The 23,375-nt window shown below is 46.5% G+C and overlaps 1 protein-coding gene across 11 annotated transcripts in view; it reads left to right on the top strand.

Annotated features, from left to right (window-relative positions):
- LOC115157482 (supervillin) overlaps positions 1-22,668 on the top strand; it is a 97,035-nt gene extending 74,367 nt beyond the window's left edge. For 7 of the 11 annotated variants that reach the window (XM_029705775.1, XM_029705776.1, XM_029705768.1 and 4 more), the window contains 19 exons: positions 7-99; positions 670-847; positions 1,118-1,290; positions 1,700-1,849; positions 4,840-4,976; positions 6,137-6,284; positions 6,578-6,723; positions 6,969-7,144; positions 7,440-7,587; positions 8,109-8,305; positions 8,530-8,764; positions 8,977-9,082; positions 9,480-9,687; positions 9,986-10,119; positions 10,226-10,381; positions 11,187-11,330; positions 11,554-11,675; positions 20,039-20,194; positions 21,591-22,667. In XM_029705775.1, the coding sequence (XP_029561635.1) occupies positions 7-99; positions 670-847; positions 1,118-1,290; positions 1,700-1,849; positions 4,840-4,976; positions 6,137-6,284; positions 6,578-6,723; positions 6,969-7,144; positions 7,440-7,587; positions 8,109-8,305; positions 8,530-8,764; positions 8,977-9,082; positions 9,480-9,687; positions 9,986-10,119; positions 10,226-10,381; positions 11,187-11,330; positions 11,554-11,675; positions 20,039-20,194; positions 21,591-21,677 (2,894 nt within the window). In that variant the 3' untranslated portion in view covers positions 21,678-22,667. Of the gene's footprint in view, positions 1-6; positions 100-669; positions 848-1,117; positions 1,291-1,699; positions 1,850-4,839; positions 4,977-6,136; positions 6,285-6,577; positions 6,724-6,968; positions 7,145-7,439; positions 7,588-8,108; positions 8,306-8,529; positions 8,765-8,976; positions 9,083-9,479; positions 9,688-9,985; positions 10,120-10,225; positions 10,382-11,186; positions 11,331-11,553; positions 11,676-20,038; positions 20,195-21,590 lie in introns of all 11 variants that reach the window. The other 4 variants (XM_029705767.1, XM_029705769.1, XM_029705778.1 and 1 more) reach the window with 4 other exon arrangements.
- Positions 22,669-23,375: the final 707 nt, after the last annotated feature.

Raw genomic sequence — 23,375 nt, 5'->3', positions numbered from 1 at the left:
TTGCAGGTCTGACAGCCTCTTCCTCAGCCATCAGCCCTATCCTGTCTCCTGTCTCCACCAAACTCAAGAGCAGTGTGACTGGGTACAAACCTCAGGAGGGTCAGTCATACAGTCCACGAAGGATGTAATGTAGAATTGCAAAATTTCAATCACTTTCCTAAATTTCCCAGGTTTTCCCAGAAATCTTGGTTGTAGGATTCATGGATTTCCTGCTTTTTCCATCCTGAATCAAGGAATCTTCCAACTGAGATTTTGTGAAAGCTACCGGAATTTTGCATCCCTAGTCACATTTCTTTGAAACGTACACTCACAACATGACCTCACTGTATCTATCATGAATACAACTCTGTTGTCTAATCCACCAGAAATCGAAGCCAGACCAGAGATGAACTTAGTCGGATAAAAAGCTGGATAAATTGGAGACCTTTTTGGGACGTCTGAACAGTAGAGGTTGGGGCTGACATTTTTCAGTTGTCTTTACCCACGCCATCGAGTTGCTAGCTTTTCAGTGGCGTATCCGGCTAAGGGTTTTTCAAGAGTGTGTTTTGGAGACGAGATCAAATATGGAATACCAGTGTAGCTTGTGAGGAAGGAAGCTATACAGTTAATCCAGTAGTCTGTTCCAGTAGTCTGTTCCAGTAGGAATTTGACCTTTTGTGTTTCTATCAGTGACAGATCTTCAGGAGACCACTCTGACAGTGACAGAGAAGGCTGTGAAGGAGGTGATGAGGATGGACGATGAGATCTTCTCCAAGTTCTACCGTCACGTGGCTGACTTCCCATGCATGCCCAGCAGGATCGAGATCGACGATGACTTTGATGCCATCTTTGGCACTCAGGCACCAAAGTAAGCATAACGATTTCACCAATAATGAAGTATTTGCTCTAGGGTTGCGAAATTCTGGTTGGAATATTTCTGGAATCAGGAAAATCTTTGGTCAGAGAAGACATATGGCATTGGGTGTAGTTACAATGCATGGAGTTTTACTACATCTACATGCCCTCTCTGTCTCTCCCTCTCTGTCCCGCTTTCTCTCTGTCCCGCTCTCTCTCTATCCTGCTCTCTCTCTCTCCCTCTGTCCCTCGCCCCGTCTCTTTCGCCTTTTTCCCTATCCAGGTTGACCTCAGCCTTAGCGCAGCACAAACGGGCAGTGAGACCGTCTAGGAACGTCCAGTCGTCTAAGAACCCTCTGAAGATGCTGGCGGCCAGGGAGGACATCAGACACGAGTACACTGAGCAGAGACTCAACATCGGCCTCATAGAGAGCAAGAGGATGAAGGATGAGAAGTGTGAGTGTGTGTGTGTATATATTACATGTATGTGTGTTACATGTATTCGAGACCTTTTATATTAAAATATTATGCTACTGTCATAGGAGCGTAAGTGTGTTGTAGGAGTACATTTATATTTAGGAAGTTTTACCTAAGCACAGAATCTGTGTGTGCACCCGTAATATTTGCACTCACTGCTCACTCATCCGCCTGTGTGATTTAGTGAATACGAGTCCTCCTCCTGTTTGTTTTAGTGAATGCGAGTCCTCCTCCTGTGTGTTTTAGTCCTCCTCCTGTGTGATTTAGTGAATGCGAGTCCTCCTCCTGTGTGTTTTAGTGAATGCGAGTCCTCCTCCTGTGTGTTTTAGTGAATGCGAGTCCTCCTGTGTGTTTTAGTGAATACGAGCCCTCCTCCTGTGTGTTTTAGTGAATACTAGTACTCAGATGTACTCAGATGCTGGGCTGGCCAGTAAGGAGAACTTAAACAACGTGAGTCTGAGGAGCGTCAACATCTCCGAGCAGATGTCCAACAACAGCGCTGTGCCCTACAAGAACCTCATGTTGATGCAGGTCAAAGGTGAGATTCCTACTGCGCTACTTATCTGCCCATAGTAAGGTTATAACATTTTCAGAAATACTGGTTGAAAGATTCCATTTTATTCCAGGAATCTTCCAGGATTTCTGGAAAACCTATGAATTTTGTGAAAGTTACTGTATGTGTCTATAGTATCTTTCCCATTCATTTGACGAAGAGGCATATAGATAGTGTGGGATATGTACTAATCGCCATTTTTGAGGTCCACTTTAAAACGTCTAACCAACTTTGGTTTTGGGGCAAGCTATCAGTTCAAAATCAGGATGTTGACATTGAGGTTGCTCAATGTCATAGTGAAAGCTAAACAGGACATTTTAGAGTGAGCATATTCCCTAGGTTTTTGGATTAGAGTTGAAAAGAGAAAGAGCGTCATGGCGGGATAGTTAAAACATGTAGTTTACACACATGCATACAGTACTGTGCAAAAGTTTTAGGCAGGTGTGAAAAAAATGCTGTAAAGTAAGAATGCTTTCAAAAATAGACATGTTAATAGTTTATATTTATCAATTAACTAAATGCAAAGTGAGTGAACAGAATAAAAATCTACATCAAATCCATATTTGGTGTGACCACCCTTTGCCTTCAAAACAGCATCAATTCTTCTAGGTACACTTACACAAAGTCAGGGATTTTGTAGGCCTATAGTCAGGAGTATGATTATACCAAACAGGTGCTAATGATCATCAATTAAATATGTAGGTTGAAACACAGTCATTAACAGAAACAGCTGTGTAGGAGGAATAAAACTGGGTGAGGAAAAGCCAAACTCAGCTAACAAGGTGAGGTTGCTGAAGACAGTTTACTGTCAAAAGTCATACACCATGGCAATACCGAGCACAGCAACAAGACACAAGGTAGTTAAACTGCATCAGCAAGGTCTCTCCCAGGCAGAAATGTCAAGTCAGACAGGTGTTTCCAGATGTGCTGTCCAAGCTCTTTTGAAGAAGCACAGAGAAACGGGCAACGTTGAGGACCGTAGACGCAGTGGTCGGCCAAGGAAACTTACTGCAGCAGATGAAAGACCATCATGCTTACTTCCCTTCGCAATCGGAAGATGTCCAGCAGTTCAGAATTGGCAGAAAACTGTGGGACCCTGGTACACCCATCTACTGTCTGGAGAAGTCTGGTCAGAAGCCTTCATGGAAAATTTGCGGCCAAAAAGCCATACCTCCAACGTGGAAACAAGGCCAAACGACAACTATGCACGAAAACACAGGAACTGGGGTGCATAAAAATGGCAGCAAGTGCTCTGGACTGATGAGTCAACATTTGAAATATTTGTCTGTAGCAGAAGGCAGTTTGTTTGCCGACGGGCTGGAGAGCGGAACATGAATGAGTGTCTGCAGGCAACAGTGAAGCATGGTGGAGGTTCCTTGCAAGGTTGGGGCTGCATTTCTGCAAATGGAGTTGGTGATTTGGTCAGAATTAATGGTCTCCTCAATGCTGAGAAGTACAGGCAGATACTTATCCATCATGCAATACCATCAGGGAGGCATCTGATTGGCCCCAAATGTATTCTGCAGCATGACAACAACCCCAAGCATACAGCAAAAGTCATTAAGAATGATCTTCAGCGTAAAGAAGATCAAGGAGTCCTGGAAGTGATGGTTTGGCCCCCACAGAACCCTGATCTCAACATCATCGAGTCTGTCTGGGATTACATGAAGAGGCTGTGTAAATACACCGAAAAACTGTGGTTAGTTCTCCAAGATGATTGTGCCAACCTACCTGCCGAGTTCCTTCAAACTGTGTGCAAGTGTACCTAGAAGAATTGATGCTGTTTTGAAGACAAAGGGTGGTCACACCAAATATGGATTTGATGTAGATTTTTGTTCTGTTCACTCACTTTGCATTTAGGCCAGCCCATATAATCTATTAACCTGTCTATTTTTGAAAGCATTCTTACTTTACAGCATTTTTTCACACCTGCCTAAAACTTTTGCGCGCACACAGACACACAGAGAGAGACACACACACACACACACACACACACACACACACACACACACACACACACACACACACACACACACACAGACTAAACTAATCCAGCCAAGAACAGCAGACTAAACTAATCCAGCCAAGAACAGGAGACTAAACTGACCAGAGGTCATTCTTGGCAATTACTGTTGTGAGGGGAAAAATTATGTATTCACTTTATTTGTTGGATATGTAACAATTATTTACATAACAAACTGCAAGATATGTCTGTCCTGCTAATGCTGCAGCTAGTCTGGGTGTTGAGGACATGGGTTCTACTAGAGATAGCTTGAAGCTGACAATTGATTGATGTTGGTGATTAAAAGCTGGCATTCTATAGACAAGATGTGGTGTGTGTGACTCGAGATAGAGAGAGCCTGGAAGAGTTGAGAACAATGGCTCATTGTCTCATCTTCCTGGCATCTGGGAAACTAAGTAAAATACCATCCTGTGTAGATAACCAAGGGGGCTTATGGGAAGGTTAGAAATGACTGACTAAGCAATCTTGGTATCAGCTATATAAAAACTGTGCATCGTCTGTAAAGGCTAGACTCTCAGCCTAACAGTCAGTCAAGACTGGTGGGCTGACGGTCTCATTATTGCAATAATTAATCGATATTAAATAAAGATGATTGTTTGAAGAAATTACCAAGTCTCTCTCAGTACTGTCTAGCTAAGCATATGACACTCAGACATTTGCTATGCCCGTTTATTGACTTGCTGCTATGCCAGTTTATGTTTGCCTTATTGATGATGCACTAGCCATATATTTAGGCAGATCATTTCTTTTTACTTATGTTTTATACAGTATGATATAGTTATGTGTATTTCTGAATATGTACCAACATGTTCAAATAAACCTAAATTTATCACCCAGGGAGCCGTCAGGTCACTCTTCTCATATAGTTTCTCGCTGTCTCTATCCTATCCAACAAAAAACACTTTTAAAAATGTTATCTGTAGCCTCACTCTTCTCTCTCTCTATCACCCAGGCCGCCGTCACGTTCAGACCAGACTAGTGGAGCCCAGAGCCTCAGCCCTGAACAGTGGAGACTGTTTCCTGTTGGTTACTCCTCAGCACTGTTTTGTCTGGATGGGAGAGTTTGCTAACGTTGTAGAGAAAGCCAAAGTGAGTCCCCCGCTGTGTGTGTGTCTGGCTTTGGTGAAATCCATAGTGAGTCCCAGTCTCCCTGTGCCAGACTGCGTCAGCGTTTAATAATGTCTTTCCCAGTCTCCCTGTGCCAGACTGCGTCAGCGTTTAATAATGTCTTTCCCAGTCTCCCTGTGCCAGACTGCGTCAGCGTTTAATAATGACTTTCAGGATTAAGAAAATGTCTTGTTTGATAATCTTATTCCCCTGGGGTTGGGCTAGATGGAATTTGTGGTTAAAAACTTTTGGAGCAGGCTGATGTTTAATAAGGCTGATGTTTAATAAGTTATTTTGGATGGGATTTTTAAATGACTCCTTATGTTACTTTATAGCTTGTCTCCTCAAGTGACCATATTGAAGTAGCTGTATTGAAGTAGCCATAATGTCTTTGATAGGCGTTCGCTCTATTGGCCCTGGTCAAAAGTAATGCAGTTTATCGGGAATAGGGAGCCATTTAGGGGCTCAGCCACATACTGTTGAGATGTTCTGCTCTCTCATTGGAGCAGAGAGCTGTGCCATCTGTTCCTACAGCAGCTCTTATTCCCCATGAAAAGTGTCCTGTTTGTGTACAGTAGACAGTTTCAAACAGACTGTAGATTGATTGGTCCAGGCTACTTAGCTTGATTGGTCCAGGCTACTTAGCTTGATTGGTCCAGGCTACTTAGCTTGATTGGTCCAGGCTACTTAGCTTGATTGGTCCAGGCTACTTAGCTTGATTGGTCCAGGCTACTTAGCTTGATTGGTCCAGGCTACTTAGCTTGATTGGTCCAGGCTACTTAGTTTTTCTCAGTCCTTGTATTTATTTCACTAGCTCTAGTATTTAACTGGTATCAACTAGGGTATCATTAGGAAGACATTGAACTACAGTATGGAGACCCTTGATCTGTCAAGATGAATGATGACTCATCATTACAACGTACAGTACTGCTGGTAGAACACACCAAGTAGGTTCTGACATTGTAACCTCCTACAACAATGAGTCTGGTAATTACGAGGCTGTAGTCATTGCAAGTAAATCTAAAGCCTAATCCCCTTACAAGGCTGACACGATTTCTATTCTACTGTATTTATGATATTGACGTGTGTATTTCAGGTTAATGACATTTTCTCTGTGTTTGTGTGTGTGTCTCGTACTGTAGGCCTCTGAGCTGGCCACGTGTATCCAGACCAACAGGGACCTGGGCTGCAGAGCGAGCCAGATTCAGACCATTGAGGAGGGGGTCAACCCCCAGAACCATGCAGCCACAGAGTTCTGGAAGACCCTGAGAGGACAGCAGACCTACCAGTGTAAGTAGCAGTAGTGTCCATGGCTGCGTCTCAATTCTCAACCCTTTTCCGAAAATGTTGCACTTGTACACTTCCTGTCATTGATCTAAACGCATTAGTGGAATCACTGGCTTGAGGGCGTTTCCACCATTGTTAAATCATGACGGCAAGTGTGCACACTTTGGTAAATGGGTGGAGAATTGGGACTTTGTTCATTTTAAAAGGTTTAGCTACATGTAATCTGAAGCCTTTATCTTCATGTTTTATGCCACCGTTGTAGATTATTCTTGATATTTTTGGTGTGTGTGTGTCAGCTGCGGGACCACTGGAGGAAGATGAGCTGTTTGAGAGTGCCATCGTGGAGACTAACTGTATCTTCCGTCTGCTGGATGATAAACTGGTTCCCGATGATGACCAGTGGGGGAAGGTTCCACGCAGCACACTACTGGAATCCAAAGAGGTACTGGACTCATCAGGAACCACATATAGCAGACAACTCATAGTAGGAGAGCTGATCTAGGATCAGTTTAGCCTTTTAGATCACAATGATTAAGATTACATGGACAGGGGAGGACCTGATCCTAGGTCAGCACTAGGACTAGCAGCTGATCCTATTCTGAGATGTCTGACACATATTATGGCCCCTGGTCCACAGGGTGTGTGTTATTTTGGTCCCGTATCTCCACTGTGTGCCCCCCCTTGCAGGTGCTGGTGTTTGACTTTGGCAGTGAGGTGTATGTCTGGCATGGTAAGGAGGTGACTCTGGCCCAGAGGAAAGTAGCCTTCCAGCTGGCCAAACACCTGTGGAATGGAACCTTTGACTACACCTGCTGTGACATCAATCCTCTGGACCCTGGAGGATGTAACGCACGCATACCCTGGTAGGCTACCAACACACACGCACACACACACGCATCAACACGCGCGCACACACACACACATCAACACACACACATCAACGCGCGCGCACACACATCAACGCAACGTTGATGTGTGTGTGTGTGTGTTGATGTGTGTGTACGCGCGCACCTGCACATACACACTCTCTCCACCACCCAGTCAATTCATCCCTCAGGGACAGTTTGTCCTAGAGGGGTTTATAACGTCTATAGGTCCTGTGCTAAAGTCTGCTCTCACTTTCTCTTACTGTGTGTGTGTGTGTGTGTGTGTCCACAGGAAGGGCCAGGGGCGTCCTGACTGGGCCATATTCGGCAGGCTGACACAACACAATGAGACAATCCTGTTCAAAGAGAAGTTTCTGGACTGGACAGACACTAAGAAACCACAACCAAAGAATAGCAACCAACAAGTCACTGAGCAGAAGGTATGTCCTCTTGACTCTCTCTCTATTTCTCTCTCTCTCGTTCTTTCTCCATCTCTTTCTTTTTCTTTCCCTCTCTTCCTTTTACACATATTTCGTTATTTGTTATGTTTTCATCAGACCCCATGACCCTAGTTTTCTGAATGATTCTCTCTCTCTCTCTCTCCATCCCCCTCCCTCTCTCTCTCTCTCCATCCCTCTCTCTCTCTCTCTCTCTCTCTCTCTCCATCCCCCTCTCTGTCTCTCCATCCCTCTCTGTCTCTCCATCCCTCTCTCTCTCTCTCTCTCCTCTCTCTCTCTCTCTCTCTCTCTCTCTCTCTCTCTCCTCTCTCTCTCTCTCCATCCCTCTCTCTCTCATCCCTCTCTCTCTCTCTCCATCCCTCTCTCTCTCTCTCTCCATCCCTCTCTCTCTCTCTCTCTCTTTCTCTCTCCATCCCCCTCCCTCTCTCTCTCTCCATCCCCCTCCCTCTCTCTCTCTCCATCCCCCTCCCTCTCTCTCTCTCCCACTTTCTCTCCACCCCCAGGATTCGCCAGGGTGCGTGTGCAGGCCGTATGATGCAGTGTTGATGCTTCCTGTACTCCAGACAGCTGTCAGCACGGTGTTGGATGGGATGAACGTTGGCCGAGGCCACGGCTCTGTAGAAGGAGAGGACAGGATGAGGACTCTAGAGATCAGCACAGTGTCTGTAAATGTCTGGCACATCCTGGAGTTTGACTACAGGTCATTATCTCCCCCTTTACTAAGGTTGCAACATTCTGGAAACTTTCTCAAAATTCCCAGGTTTTCCAGAAATCCTGGTTGGAATATTTCTGCAATCAGGAAATCCTCCAACAGGGATTTCTGGAAAGCATGTGAATTTTGGGAAAGTAACCAGACTTTTGCAACCCTTCCCGTACGGAGTGCTGTAGATATCCAATGAATTATTTGTATTGTTTTTATCCCAGCCGGCTGCCCCAGCAGAGTATAGGCCAGTTCCATGAGGGAGACGCGTATGTTGTGAAGTGGAAGTACATGGTGAGCGCAGCAGTTGTCAGGAGGCAGAACCCAGAGCTGAGGAGCACAGGCCTGGTGGAAGAACAGTGCTGCTACTTCTTCTGGCAGGGACGGAACTCCACCGTGAGAGAGAAGGGAACGTCAGCACTGACGACAGTGGAGCTGGAGGAGGAGAGAGGGGCCCAGGTACTGTCCACCCTAAATACTAAGGCTGTGTCTTAAATAGCACCCTATTCCCTATACAGTGCACTACCATACCAGAGTGCACTATATAGGGAACAGGGTGTTTGAGATGCAGCCTAATTTCATGTATACACGCATCTACAGTCACTGATCTGAGAGCTGCCTTAGATGAATATGTCATGTATGAGCCGTGTCCCCGTCGCTGTCCCTGACAGGTCCAGGTACAGCAGGGGAAAGAGCCTCCTTGTTTCCTGCAGTGTTTCAACGGGGGGATGATTATACACGGTGGGAAGAGAGAGGAGGAAGAGGAGAACACACAGAGTAAGGAAGGATCTATCCCGTCTTCTGTACCAGTGGTGGCTGGTGTCACTTTAAATCAGAAGACTGGCTCATTCTAATGGTTGGAATGGAATTAATGGAAGTTCCCATTGAGTTCCATTCATTCCATTCCAGCCGTTACTATGACCTGTCCTTCTCTCAGCTGCCACCACTGGTATCTGTGATCAGGACAGTAGTGTGTACGAGTGTGTTCCTGAGCGACTACATTGCTGATGCATACCAGGTTTTACAATGCCTGGATAGGTGTTTTACATATCAGCTAACCACATTATATCAATCTGGTGCCCGACGGAACGGTTGCTGTAATAAAAAGCATGAGCAAGGGAACACGACCTGTGTGTGTGTCATACTGACCACGCGCCTCTTCATCTTCTTCTAGCTGAGTGGCGTCTGTACTGCGTGCGGGGGGAGGTCCCTGTAGAGGGACACCTACTGGAAGTGGTCAGTCACTGCAGCAGCCTTCGCTCCAGGAGCTCCATGATCCTCCTCAACGTCAACAAGGCCCTCATTTACCTGTGGCACGGCTGTAAGGCCCAGCAACACACACGGCTGGTGGGCCTCACCGCAGCTCAGAGGATTAAAGAACAGTGAGTCTGCTTCTCAAATGGCTCCCTGTTGCCTAAATAGTGCACTACTTTTGACCAGGGACTAGTGATCTTTCCTGACCATGTACTATGCTGACCAGGAAAAACTCTTGTGTAATGAAATGTGTAATACGGTATATCTCTGTCCCAAATGGCACCCTGTTCCCTATATAAAGCACTACTTTTGACCAGGGCCTATAGGGCTGTAGTCTAAAGTAGTGCACTATATGGGGAATAGGGTGCCATTTGGGACGACTGGTATAATGTAGCTATGATGTGACGCATGGCTGCTGTCTTTTAGATGTCCATTGGAGGCGGGGCTCCACAGCAGCAGTAAGGTGACCATTACAGAGTGTGATGAGGGATCAGAGCCCACAGGATTCTGGGATGCTGTAGGGAGTAAAGACCGGAAAGCCTACGATTGTATGCTGCAAGGTATAGTACTGTTACACACACACTGAAATAACACTTAACAATATGGCAAACTGATTATCCGGGTTTAGGTACATGTTAAAACTGAGCATGAATTTTCTTGTTTTAGATCCGGGTAAATTCAACTTCACCCCTCGGCTGTTCAAGCTGAGCAGTTCTTCAGGGGAGTTTGTGGCTACAGAGTTCTTCCACCCCTCCAGAGCTCCAGACATGGTTGGCTCTCTGCCCTTCCTACAGGAGGACCTGTACCGAGCCTCCCAGCCTGGTGAGTCCTATTATACCATAGTAATACATTACACCTGTAAGGACCTGTACTGAGCCTCCCAGCCTGGCGAGTCCTATTATACCATAGTAATACATTACATCTGTAAAGACCTGTACTGAGCCTCCCAGCCTGGCGAGTCCTATTATACCATAGTAATACATTACACCTGTAAGGACCTGTACTGAGCCTCCCAGCCTGGCGAGTCCTATTATACCATAGTAATACATTACATCTGTAAAGACCTGTAATGAGCCTCCCAGCCTGGCGAGTCCTATTATACCATAGTAATACATCTGTAAAGACCTGTACTGAGCCTCCCAGCCTGGCGAGTCCTATTATACCATAGTAATACATCTGTAAAGACCTGTACTGAGCCTCCCAGCCTGGCGAGTCCTATTATACCATAGTAATACATCTGTAAAGACCTGTAATGAGCCTCCCAGCCTGGTGAGTCCTATTATACCATAGTAATACATCTGTAAAGACCTGTAATGAGCCTCCCAGCCTGGCGAGTCCTATTATACCATAGTAATACATCTGTAAAGACCTGTACTGAGCCTCCCAGCCTGGTGAGTCCTATTATACCATAGTAATACATCTGTAAAGACCTGTACTGAGCCTCCCAGCCTGGTGAGTCCTATTATACCATAGTAATACATTACATCTGTAAAGACCTGTACCGAGCCTCCCAGCCTGGTGAGTGTATAAGCCTCTCTGCTTGGCACTCAGCATTAAGGAGATGTCCTGTCTGTTGGAATGTTGGTGTACAAAATGGCTGCTCTGAGAACTTCCTCTTCCTGTATAGCTCTGTTCCTGGTGGATAACTTCCATGAGGTGTACCTGTGGCAGGGCTGGTGGCCCCAGGACAGCGAGAATCCCGGCTCTGCCAGGATAAGATGGGACATGGACAGGAAGTGTGCCATGGAAACGGTGCTGCAGTACTGCAAAGGTAGCATACCTGATGATGTTATCATCTCTGGCCTCTCTCAGTTAAGATTAGGTGCTTGATGTTTATCTTTTCAAGAGCATTACATCTTAGAGACTGTTTTATTAAGTGCAAGTTTTCCTTTTCCAGTTTATATGCCCTTTGAACCCTGCACCCACAGACCTTTTCACTAAGGGCATGTCTCTAGTTAGGATGTGTTGCAAAACTTGCTGACTTCCTCCCGCAGTGAATAATGAGAATAAGCCTCAGAAGTCGTATCTGATCCATGCTGGTCTGGAGCCTCTCACCTTCACCAACGTGTTCCCAAGCTGGGAGCACAGAGAGGACATTGCAGAGATCACTGAGAGGGTGAGTTATTCACTACACTGATCTGCCAACCCTTATACACATACACAGACACACTCTGACCATAAGGGAGAGTTGGATAAGCTGAGACAATTTTTACTTCCAGCATCACTACATCAAGGGAAACATAGTATTCTTTCTAACAAAGCTATCTATACTAAACAAAAATATAAACACAACATGTAAAGTGTTGATCCCATGTTTCATGAGCTGAAATAAAAGATCCCAGAAATGTTCCATTTGCATATAAAGCTTATTTCTCTCAAATTTTGTGCACAAATTTGTTTACATCCCTGTTAGTGGGCATTTCTCCTTTGCCAAAATAATCCATCCACCTGACATGTGTGGCATATCAAGAAGCTGATTAAACAGCAGGATCATTACACAGGTGCACTTTGTGCTGGGAACAATAAAACGTCACTCTAAAATGTACAGTTTTGTCACACAACACAATGCCACAGACAAGGGCGCCGCCAGGGATTTTGGGCCCCATAAAAAGATATCACATTGGGCCCCACCACCACAGGCCACACCAACTCTGCCCAATTACTGTAACCACACACCTCCAGAACCCAATCGAACCATTCAAATCTTTAAATAACTCTACTTTGCAGGCTTGCAACTCTCTTGTAGTCCAATATTTACTGTGAGATATTTACTGACAGTGAGCTGTGAAAATATAACACTGTGCAGACATGCATGCAACATTCTGCATACAGTGGAATTCACTGTTTGATGCAAGACTGATACCCTCTATAAGAAATGTGCTAAAGGCCATCTTTTACAGTCTAAATGTAATTTGAATGGTAAATTCTTGAATGGAAAATTCTCTTAACATTAATGATTAACTTAAAATAAATATAACTTAACCTGTTCAATTAAATTAACATGTATCATCTATATAGAATGATATAACAAACAAAATAATCAAATCAGCAGCAGATTGTTGAACTTAGTATACATACCAACCAGAAAATAACAGCTGTAAAAGTGGAAATGGAAAACAAAATGGAAATGAAAAGGCCTGATGGTGGCGCTAGAGGAAAGGTCAAGTGGTCACCAAATCAATAGGTTTCTTCCACTTCGGGTCTTGATTGTGCACAACAAATGTTATGTCAATCCAGCCATTACTTTGAGATATATCTTGTTCTCAGCCTGTGGGCATCGTGTGTTAGTGATCCAATATCCATAGCCATGCCATTTAACAGTTATCACTGGCCCTTGCTCAGTCTTACTCACCAAGAGCCCAGCGCCGAGCCTTCTTGCTAGCAAAGTCACTGATCAGGTCTTTGAAGTCCAGCTTTCTAGCTAACTGACTTTCAATGTACAGCATGGCAAGACTGCAAAGTCTGTCCTGGGACATAGTGGACCTCAAATATATATTTTTTTTATCAGTTTTTTTAGTTTTCTGAAAGCTCTTTTGCCACCAGCAACAGTCACAGGCAGTGTGGAAAATATATGTAAAGCATTGCACACTTCTCCGAAAAGGCTTTGCAGCTGCATTGTACAAATTGCATTCAGGAGACCGAGGGGAGAAGTTAGGGGGTAAAGTGGCAGCATATACAGTGTTCAGGTGTCTTACTTCATTATGAAACTCAGGTGTAAGATCTCTGGAATACTTCATGATCAGTGGTTGACACACAGAAGGGACTTTATCCTCACTAATCTGCCCAACTTTCAGAACAGCAGAAAATGATTCTACAATTTTTTGCAGTGGTGTGGAACCTAGTGTCCAAGTCACTTATGATGTTGTCCATAGCAGTAAAAAACACTGTGTTCTGAAACACTGCTGCTGCACTGTCCTGAGCTGTCTCCTCTTCAGAGGTCTCATCATGGAATCTCTTCCTTTTCCTCTGTGTTCCCAAACACCGCTGCTGCACTGTCCTGAGCTGTCTCCTCTTGACAGGTCTCATCATGGAATCTCTTCCTTTTCCTCTGTGTTCCCAAACACCGCTGCTGCACTGTCCTGAGCTGTCTCCTCTTCAGAGGTCTCATCATGGAATCTCTTCCTTTTCCTCTGGCGGCTGTGTTTCTTGCTAAATTGAGTTGCAACAACCATTTGCATAGCAATCAGTGTTGCCTCAGACAGGAGAGACTCCTTTCCATATCTAAGAGCCTGCATCTCTTCCTTTAAGGCTCTGATATTGGTTGCCTCTGTGTCAAGTGAGATTTTTCCTGACTGGAGAATCACATTCCTATCCTCATTGCAGTACCTGCAATTATGCCAACTGACATGTCATCCAACACAATGCTGCTCACCTCCTTCTTCAGTTGGGAGTAGGGCTGGTTCAGGGGTATGGGGAGTAGGGCTGGTTCAGGGGTATGGGGAGTAGGGCTGGTTCAGGGGTATGGGGAGTAGGGCTGGTTCAGGGGTATGGGGAGTAGGGCTGGTTCAGGGGTATGGGGAGTAGGGCTGGTTCAGGGGTATGGGGAGTAGGGCTGGTTCAGGGGTATGGGGAGTAGGGCTGGTTCAGGGGTATGGGGAGTAGGGCTGGTTCAGGGGTATGGGGAGTAGGGCTGGTTCAGGGGTATGGGGTGTAGGGCTGGTTCAGGGGTATGGGGAGTAGGGCTGGTTCAGGGGTATGGGGAGTAGGGCTGGTTCAGGGGTATGGGGAGTAGGGCTGGTTCAGGGGTATGGGGAGACAGGGCTGGTTCAGGGGTATGGGGAGACAGGGCTGGTTCAGGGGTATGGGGAGACAGGGCTGGTTCAGGGGTATGGGGAGACAGGGCTGGTTCAGGGGTATGGGGAGACAGGGCTGGTTCAGGGGATGGGGAGACAGGGCTGGTTCAGGGGATGGGGAGACAGGGCTGGTTCAGGGGATGGGGAGACAGGGCTGGTTCAGGGGATGGGGATGGGGAGACAGGGCTGGTTCAGGGCTATGGGGAGTAGGGCTGGTTCAGGGCTATGGGGATGGGGAGACGGGGCTGGTTCAGGGGTATGGGGATGGGGAGACGGGGCTGGTTCAGGGGTAGGGGGATGGGGAGACGGGGCTGGTTCAGGGGTAGGGGGATGGGGAGACGGGGCTGGTTCAGGGGTAGGGGGATGGGGAGACGGGGCTGGTTCAGGGGTATGGGGAGACAGGGCTGGTTCAGGGGTATGGGGAGACGGGGCTGGTTCAGGGGTAGGGGGATGGGGAGACGGGGCTGGTTCAGGGCTATGGGGATGGGGAGACGGGACTGGTTCAGGGCTATGGGGATGGGGAGACGGGACTGGTTCAGGGCTATGGGGATGGGGAGACGGGACTGGTTCAGGGCTATGGGGATGGGGAGACGGGACTGGTTCAGGGCTATGGGGATGGGGAGACAGGACTGGTTCAGGGCTATGGGGAGACGGGACTGGTTCAGGGCTATGGGGAGACGGGACTGGTTCAGGGGGATGGGGAGACGGGGCTGGTTCAGGGGGATGGGGAGACGGGGCTGGTTCAGGGGGATGGGGAGACGGGGCTGGTTCAGGGGGATGGGGAGACGGGGCTGGTTCAGGGGGATGGGGAGACGGGGCTGGTTCAGGGGGATGGGGAGACGGGGCTGGTTCAGGGGGATGGGGAGACGGGGCTGGTTCAGGGGGATGGGGAGACGGGGCTGGTTCAGGGGGATGGGGAGACGGGGCTGGTTCAGGGGGATGGGGAGACGGGGCTGGTTCAGGGGATGGGGATGGGGAGACAGGGCTGGTTCAGGGCTATGGGGATGGGGAGACGGGGCTGGTTCAGGGCTATGGGGATGGGGAGACGGGGCTGGTTCAGGGCTATGGGGATGGGGAGACGGGCTGGTTCAGGGGTATGGGGGATGGGGAGACGGGGCTGGTTCAGGGGTAGGGGGATGGGGAGACGGGGCTGGTTCAGGGGTAGGGGGATGGGGAGACGGGGCTGGTTCAGGGGTAGGGGGATGGGGGAGACGGGGCTGGTTCAGGGGTAGGGGGATGGGGAGACGGGGCTGGTTCAGGGGTAGGGGGATGGGGAGACGGGGCTGGTTCAGGGGTAGGGGGATGGGGAGACGGGGCTGGTTCAGGGCTAGGGGGATGGGGAGACGGGGCTGGTTCAGGGCTAGGGGGATGGGGAGACGGGACTGGTTCAGGGCTATGGGGATGGGGAGACGGGACTGGTTCAGGTCTATGGGGAGACGGGACTGGTTCAGGGCTATGGGGAGACGGGGCTGGTTCAGGGCTATGGGGATGGGGAGACGGGACTGGTTCAGGGCTATGGGGATGGGGAGACGGGACTGGTTCAGGGCTATGGGGAGACGGGACTGGTTCAGGGCTATGGGGAGACGGGACTGGTTCAGGGGGATGGGGAGACGGGACTGGTTCAGGGGGATGGGGAGACGGGGCTGGTTCAGGGGGATGGGGAGACGGGGCTGGTTCAGGGGGATGGGGAGACGGGGCTGGTTCAGGGGGATGGGGAGACGGGGCTGGTTCAGGGGGATGGGGAGACGGGGCTGGTTCAGGGGGATGGGGAGACGGGGCTGGTTCAGGGGGATGGGGAGACGGGGCTGGTTCAGGGGCATGGGGAGACGGGGCTGGTTCAGGGGCATGGGGAGACGGGGCTGGTTCAGGGGGATGGGGAGACGGGGCTGGTTCAGGGGGATGGGGAGACGGGGCTGGTTCAGGGGGATGGGCATGGGGAGACGGGGCTGGTTCAGGGGGATGGGCATGGGGAGACGGGGCTGGTTCAGGGGGATGGGCATGGGGATGGGGAGACGGGGCTGGTTCAGGGGGATGGGGATGGGGAGACGGGGCTGCTGAGCCTGAAGCTGCATCTGTTGGGCCTGGCACCAGACAGGGACAACTGATTTAGTATGAATAGCTTGCTAAAATTTTGCCTGCGTTGATTAAATGTCGATTAAAAGAGCAGCGAAATGTCAACACTCAGAATTTTCTGTGAAGATATTAAAAAACTAATGTTAGGGGAGCAAAAGTAGACTATTTCTCTATAGACTAAGCTACATTAACAGGTTAATTTCCACCACTCACGGACTACACCCACCTTCCTTTGTGAAAAATTGGGTGACACACCGTCGCCCTTTTCTCTCGCCTGTCTTTCTTTTCTTTCTTTTAGTTTTTGGAAGCCAGATTTTTCTTTAGGAAGCTGAGACATGATGCTCCACCGGCACTTCTCACTCACAATTCACTGCTAGCAAGTACCATTCACGCCTGGTTTGGTGGCAGGACCGAACCATTTAATGTAAATAGAGGGGGGGAGGTTGGGCAATACAGAGGCTCTCTGGATGTTTACTTTTTGCCAAAAACAAGAAAAGAAAAAGAAAGTTAGTTTTATTAGTATATTGTAAATAAAATATTAATGATGATGATGATGATAGGTTAATAATTTAATATTTAAAAAAAAATGATCTAATGTTTTAATAATTTAGGGCCCCTGTCAGTCACAGGCCCTTAGAATCTCCCCCATATGGCGCCCCTGGCCACAGATGTCTCAAGTTTTGCAGGAGCGTGCAATTGGCATGCTGACTGCAGGAATGTCAACCAGAGCTGTTGCCAGAGAATTTGTTTAATTTCTCTACCATAAGCCCCTCCAACATCGTTTTATAGAATTTGGCAGTACGTCCAACCGGCCCCACAACCACAGACCACGTGTAACCACGCCAGCCCAGGACCTCAACATCTGGCTTCTTCACCTGCGGGATTGTCTGAGACCAGCCACCATGACAGCTGATGAAACTGAGGAGTGTTTCTGTCTGTAATAAAGGCCTTTGGTTGGGGAAAAACTCATTCTGTTTGGCTGGGCCTGGCTCCCCAGTTGGCTGCGCCCCTGCCCGGTCATGTGAAATCCATAGATTAGGGCCTAATACATTTATTTCATTTGGCTGATATCCTTATATGAACCTTAACTCTGTAAAATCTTTGAAATTGTTGCATGTTGCGTTTTATATTTTTGTTCAGTATACATACATTTCCGGATGCTGTGTGTACCTGGAAGTAATTTACAATTCATGTCAACATAGCTTGTCTCTTGTAATGGTGCGTGGGTTTGTTCACCTGCCCGGAATTGCTAATAACCCATCCGCAACGGCCTGATTTATATGTGATAAAGTGAATATCTGAGGTCCACACCCAATCCTAACCCACTAATATAGAAAATGCGCTACAGGCTACAATCAGACGATGGATTGATTTTTTTATTTTTTTTGGCATGGGGTGCAGGATTTTCTTTTGCCTGCTTTAGATACGTTTCTGCTTATAATTTCTGACATTTTGGTAGGCTATTTATTAGTCAACTTGTCTATAATTAGATACATGCAGCTTCTCTGTCATTTATATGTTTCCCTAGAGGACTAAATAAACCCTAAATCACCAGAATAACGTCATAAATCGTTAGGTTCATGCAGGTACATGCTAATAATGTTTTTACTCAATGTCCCTCTTCAGTGTCATTCAGTCTATTTTTCATCCCTTGTTGCTGCTCGAATGGACTTCTTCCCTTCTGTCACTTCCTTGGCTGCTCTCTCAAGAACCTCAAGAGGGGGCTAGACCCCTGCTTGTTTTACATTATACATGGGACATGATGCTGTCTGCTCTGTAACAAAATGTAATCACAATTTGTATGTGGTATGGTGGCCGTTGGCTCAATTTACCACATGGCCATTGGCTCAGCTTACCCCTGGCAAACATTTAGACTACGCTAGCCCACACAGCTACGCTAGCCCACACAGCTACGCTAGCCCACACAGCTACGCTAGTCCACACAGCTACAATGAATTTGGAAAGTATTCAGATCTCTTGACTTTTTCCACATGTTGTTACTTTACAGCCTTATTCTAAAATTGATTAAATAGTTTTTTCCACTCATCAATCTACACACAATACCCCATAATAACGAAGCAAAAACAGGTTTTTAGAAATATTACAAGCTTGGCACAACTGTATTTGGAGAGTTTCTCCCACTCTTCTCTGCAGATCCTCTCAAGCGCTGTCAGGTTGGATGGGGAGCGTCGCTGCACAGCTATTTTCAAGTCTTTCCAGAGATGCTTGATCGGATTCAAGTTCAGGGCCACTCAAGGACATTCAGAGACTTGTCCCGAAGCCACTCCTGCGTTGTCTTTGCTGTGTACTTAGTCGTTGTCCTGTTGGAAGGTGAACCTTTGCCCCAGTCTGAGGTTCTGAGTACTCTGGAGCAGGTTTTCATCAAGGATCTCTCTCTAGTTTGCTCCGTTCATCTTTTCCTCGATCCTGACTAGTCTCCCAGTCCCTGCCGCTGAAAAACATCTCCACAGCATGATGCTGCCACCACTATGCTTCACCATATTGATGGTACCAGGTTTCCTCCAGACGTGACGCTTGACATTCAGGCTAAAGAGTTCAATCTTGGTTTCATCAGACCAGAGAATCTTGTTTCTTTAGGTGCCTTTTGGCAAACTCCAAGCGGGCTGTCATGTGCCTTTTACTGAGGAGAGGCTTCCTTCTGTCCACTCTACCATAAAGGCCTGATTGGTAGATTGCTGCAGAGATGGTTGACCTTTTGGAAGATTCTCCCATTTCCACAGAGGAACTCTAGAGCTCTGTCAGAGTCACCATCGGGTTCTTGGTCACCTCCCTGACCAAGGCCCTTCTCCCCCAATTGCTCAATTTGGCCGGGCGGCCAGCTCTAGGAAGAGTCTTGGTGGTTCCAAACTTCTTCCATTTAAGAATAATGGAGGCCACTGAGATCTTGGACCTTCAATGCTGCAGACATTTTTTTGGGACCCTTCCCCAGATCTGTACCTTGACACAATCTTGTCTCGAAGCTTTACGGACAATTCCTTTGACCTCATGGCTTGGTTTTTGTAAGTCGCTCTGGATAAGAGCGTCTGCTAAATGACGTAAATGTAAAATGTTAATGTTTTTGCTCTGGCATGCACTGTCAACTGTGGGACCTTATATAGACAGGTGTGTACCTTTCCAAATCCTGTCCAATCAATTGAATTTACCACAGGTGGACTCCAATCAAGTTGTAGAAACATCTCAAGGATGATCAATGGAAACAGGATGCACCTGAGCTCATCCCGAGTCTCATAGCAAAGGGTCTGAATACTTATGTAAATAAGGTATTTCTGTTTTTTTAAATGTTTTATAAATTTGAAAACATTTCTAAAAACCTATTTTTGTCATTATGGGGTATTGTGTGTAGATTGCTTAGGAAAAATGTTGATTTACTAATTTTTAGATTAAGGCTGTAACATAACAAAATGTGGAAAAGTCAAGGGGTCTGAATACATACATTCCGAAGGCACTGAATGTGTATGTGACCAATTAAAATGTGATTTGATTTATTAACCCACACAGCTACACACACATTAAGCGTAACGCTCACACACACACACATCCAAACATCATCCTCCTTTTTGGGACTATTTGAGTTGATTTGTCTCTGTGTCAGGAGGTGGAGGTGTGTAACCAGATCATTCTGGTGGAAGATGTGCTGGCCAGGCTGTGCCAAAACACCTATCCCCTGGCTAATCTGTTGGCATGCCCACTTCCTGAGGGCGTCGACCCCCTCCGCCTGGAGCTCTACCTATCAGACGAGGACTTCGAGGTGAGACCACACCCACTGATCAATGGCCATTCAGTTCCAACACACCCTGTGAGAATAGGATACCTTGATTTCAGGTTTAATGAGTTGGTTTTCCAGACCATTGTTAGGCCTGGTCCTGGACTAAAAGCACTTTCAATGGAGAATCTCAATTTCTTAAAAGCACTTCTCTTCTCTCTCACCATTCAACAAAAGAGAGGCCATCTCCCTCCCTGTGTGTTTATCTCTATTTACAGAATTCAACACCTACACAGAGTGGGGTCCAACGTCGGAGCTCTCTCTGTACTCAAGAAATTAGTTCTCTCCCTGGGTGTCAGCTCCACTCCCCACACAGTCTGACCAATAGGATAGGCTAGAGAGATGCTTGGCCAATGAGAGCGAGACCAGGGCCTGTATGCATAATGCATCTCAGAGCACTGATCTAGGATCAGTCGGCCAATAAGAGAGAGACCAGGGGCTGTATGCATAATGCACCTCAGAGCACTGATCTAGGATCAGTTTGACATTTTAGATCACAGTGAATATCATTGATGTCATTGATGTGATTATCTTACCATCATTACTTTACGCTCCCTGGCTATTGATGTAACATATACGCTGGGAGTCAGGAAGCAGGTGCAGAAGGTGAGATTAATAAAGAAACAATGCGGATGAACAAACATGAGAGGCGTACAGAACGTGAGAGAAAACAATACTACCTAATGACTGTCATCTGAGGGCTAAATGAAAGGGGGAGTAATCACGGAGGTAATGACGACCAGGTGTGCTTAATGATGGGGAACAGGTTGTGTGTGTGTGTGTGTGTGTGTATTAATAGTTGTCAGGGCCGGTGGTTACCGGTGACGTCGAGCGACAGGGAGGAAGCAGGAATAGGCGTGACAATTGACGTCTCACAGCACTGTAATAAACTGACTAATACCCAGGATCTAGAGTCCAAGCTAACTCCTCTTGCCTTTCAGGCTGGGTTCTAGGGGATTCAGAGAAGGTGAGTTGTTTGGGCTGAGGACCATGAGAATGATCTGACTGTTCTTCCTCAAGGATACAGCATCCTCACTGAGCTGACTCACTCCTCTCTTCCTCTGGGCTGTCCTGCTTGCCCCTCTCTCTTTCGCTCTCTCTCTCTCTCCACCTGCGCCGCTCCTCTACCCCTCCACACCTCCACCTGTCTTTTCTTTCTCCACAGCGATGAGGAACACTGTGGATCACTTCTGTCTTTTTGGCATGGACTCACAAATATAACTACTTCTGTGTAAACTGTATTTCACTTTGAACTTGGAACTCTGGTGGGACCACAAACTGATAACAAAAAAAATTGACATTGTCCGAACTCAAAACAGTGCTATGTTAAAATGTACCACCTCACTCCATCTCTCATTGTATTAATCTTCTCCCCACGCAGAAAGCGTTGGACATGAAAAGAGAGGAGTACGAAGGATTACCAGGGTGGAAGCAAGTCAACTTAAAGAAGGCTAAAGGACTGTTTTAGTGTAAGTTAACCTGACGATGGTTGTGGAGAGAAGAACTCTTGGAGGACAGTGGAAGTTGATAAAATGCTTCTTTATTGTTAAGTCCAACACGTTTTGGCCCACGTTTTTCCATTCATCAGGTTGGTTGTGGAGAGAGGAGGACACAGAGACCGATGTAGGCAGGCGGTGTCACCCATCCAGCCCTTCCCAGCGGTGTGACTGAACACCGCTGGTAGCTGGCAGCACTTTAAATCGGAAGATGGGATCATGGTTTGGGTGGAATGGAATCAATGGAACCCTATCAAACACATGGGTTTTTACAAGAGTTTGATACAATTTCATTCACTCCGTTCCAGTCATTATTATGAGCGTCCTCCCCTCACCAGCCTCCTCTGCTGAACACACTCTCAGGGACGATAAGTGGGAGAAGAGGACAGAGGCTGGGTTGGGGGAACTGCTAAGGTGTGCTAGCATCATGTTTTTACCTTTTTAATTATGTAACTATGTAGGAAATTGAAAATCCTGCTTAGCACATTTTTTTTCAGTGGCTTATCAGGAACTGTACAAGCAGGACCTGCTCTCGCTGTGTCTCTGTCTCTCTTTCTGTCTCTGTGTTTCATACTGTACTTCGTTTCCTAGAAGCACTTGCTATGTCACCACTCCTGCCATGTGAGTTGAAGAGGACAGTCAGCAACTCTGGGAGGACAGTGGAAGTTGTTAAAAATGCTGCTTTATTGTTTAAAACGGCCCGTAGCCTTCATCAGGGTTTTACACATAGAAAAATGAAGATGGCCGACAGAACTCTATACCATTGACATCATCAATGATATCGTCAGACACACCGCTGTGGTCTCTGGCTTGGTGGTGTTTGTGAAGTCTTTCATAGAATGTGTATTTACAGATTCAGAAAGTATTCATGACTTATTCCACATTTTGTTGTGTTATAGCCTGAATTCAAAATCTATAAAATAGATATTGTTCTCACCCATCTACACACAATACTGCACAATGACAGTGATTTTCAAATGAAATACAGAAATACACCCCTGAGAATACTTTACAAAAATGTGTAAAAATTCGACAAACATTTTGAAATGCATAATTTCACTTTGACATTATGGGGTATTGTGTGTAGGCCAGGGACAAAAATAAATCTAAATGTAATCAATTTTAAATTCCGGCTGTAACACAACAAAATGTGGAAAAAGTCAAGGGGCTGAATACTTTCTGAAGGCAAAATATGTCAATGTATGTAAAAATGTATTCAACTTGAAAGTTCTGTGTAGTATCTCTATCAGTAGGAGATTTTTTTTTTCTTGTCTACGATGTCTCAAAAGGTGTTAACATGCCAAGTATGTACCTTTTTTTGATTCGCATTCTCTGGTCTGGTACCTGGGGCTGTCATAATGATGTCTCAGCTTCACAGGTACCTGAGAAATGTAAATGGTTGTATTTTTAAAGGCATGGAATTCTTTATGGGGGGAAAAAAGTGATTTATTTGAATGTGCTGTATAGTGCCTTGCGTTTGTGTACAGTTTATATACAGAAATTGTAGTCTGCGTTTTCAAAGACTTTAGTGAATAAACAAAATACAAAATCCCAAAATCCAAATAGATGTTAGTGTGTTTCTTTGATACAGTCAGTGAATGCACAATTGTATTTTCTTGACTCTTCACATCCTCGTCTCCTTCTCAAAGCACATTCAAATAGATCTGAGG

This window comes from Salmo trutta, chromosome 21 (genome assembly GCF_901001165.1).
Source record: "Salmo trutta chromosome 21, fSalTru1.1, whole genome shotgun sequence".
Classification (NCBI taxonomy): domain Eukaryota; kingdom Metazoa; phylum Chordata; class Actinopteri; order Salmoniformes; family Salmonidae; genus Salmo; species Salmo trutta.
This window is presented reverse-complemented; position numbering and strand designations above follow the sequence as displayed.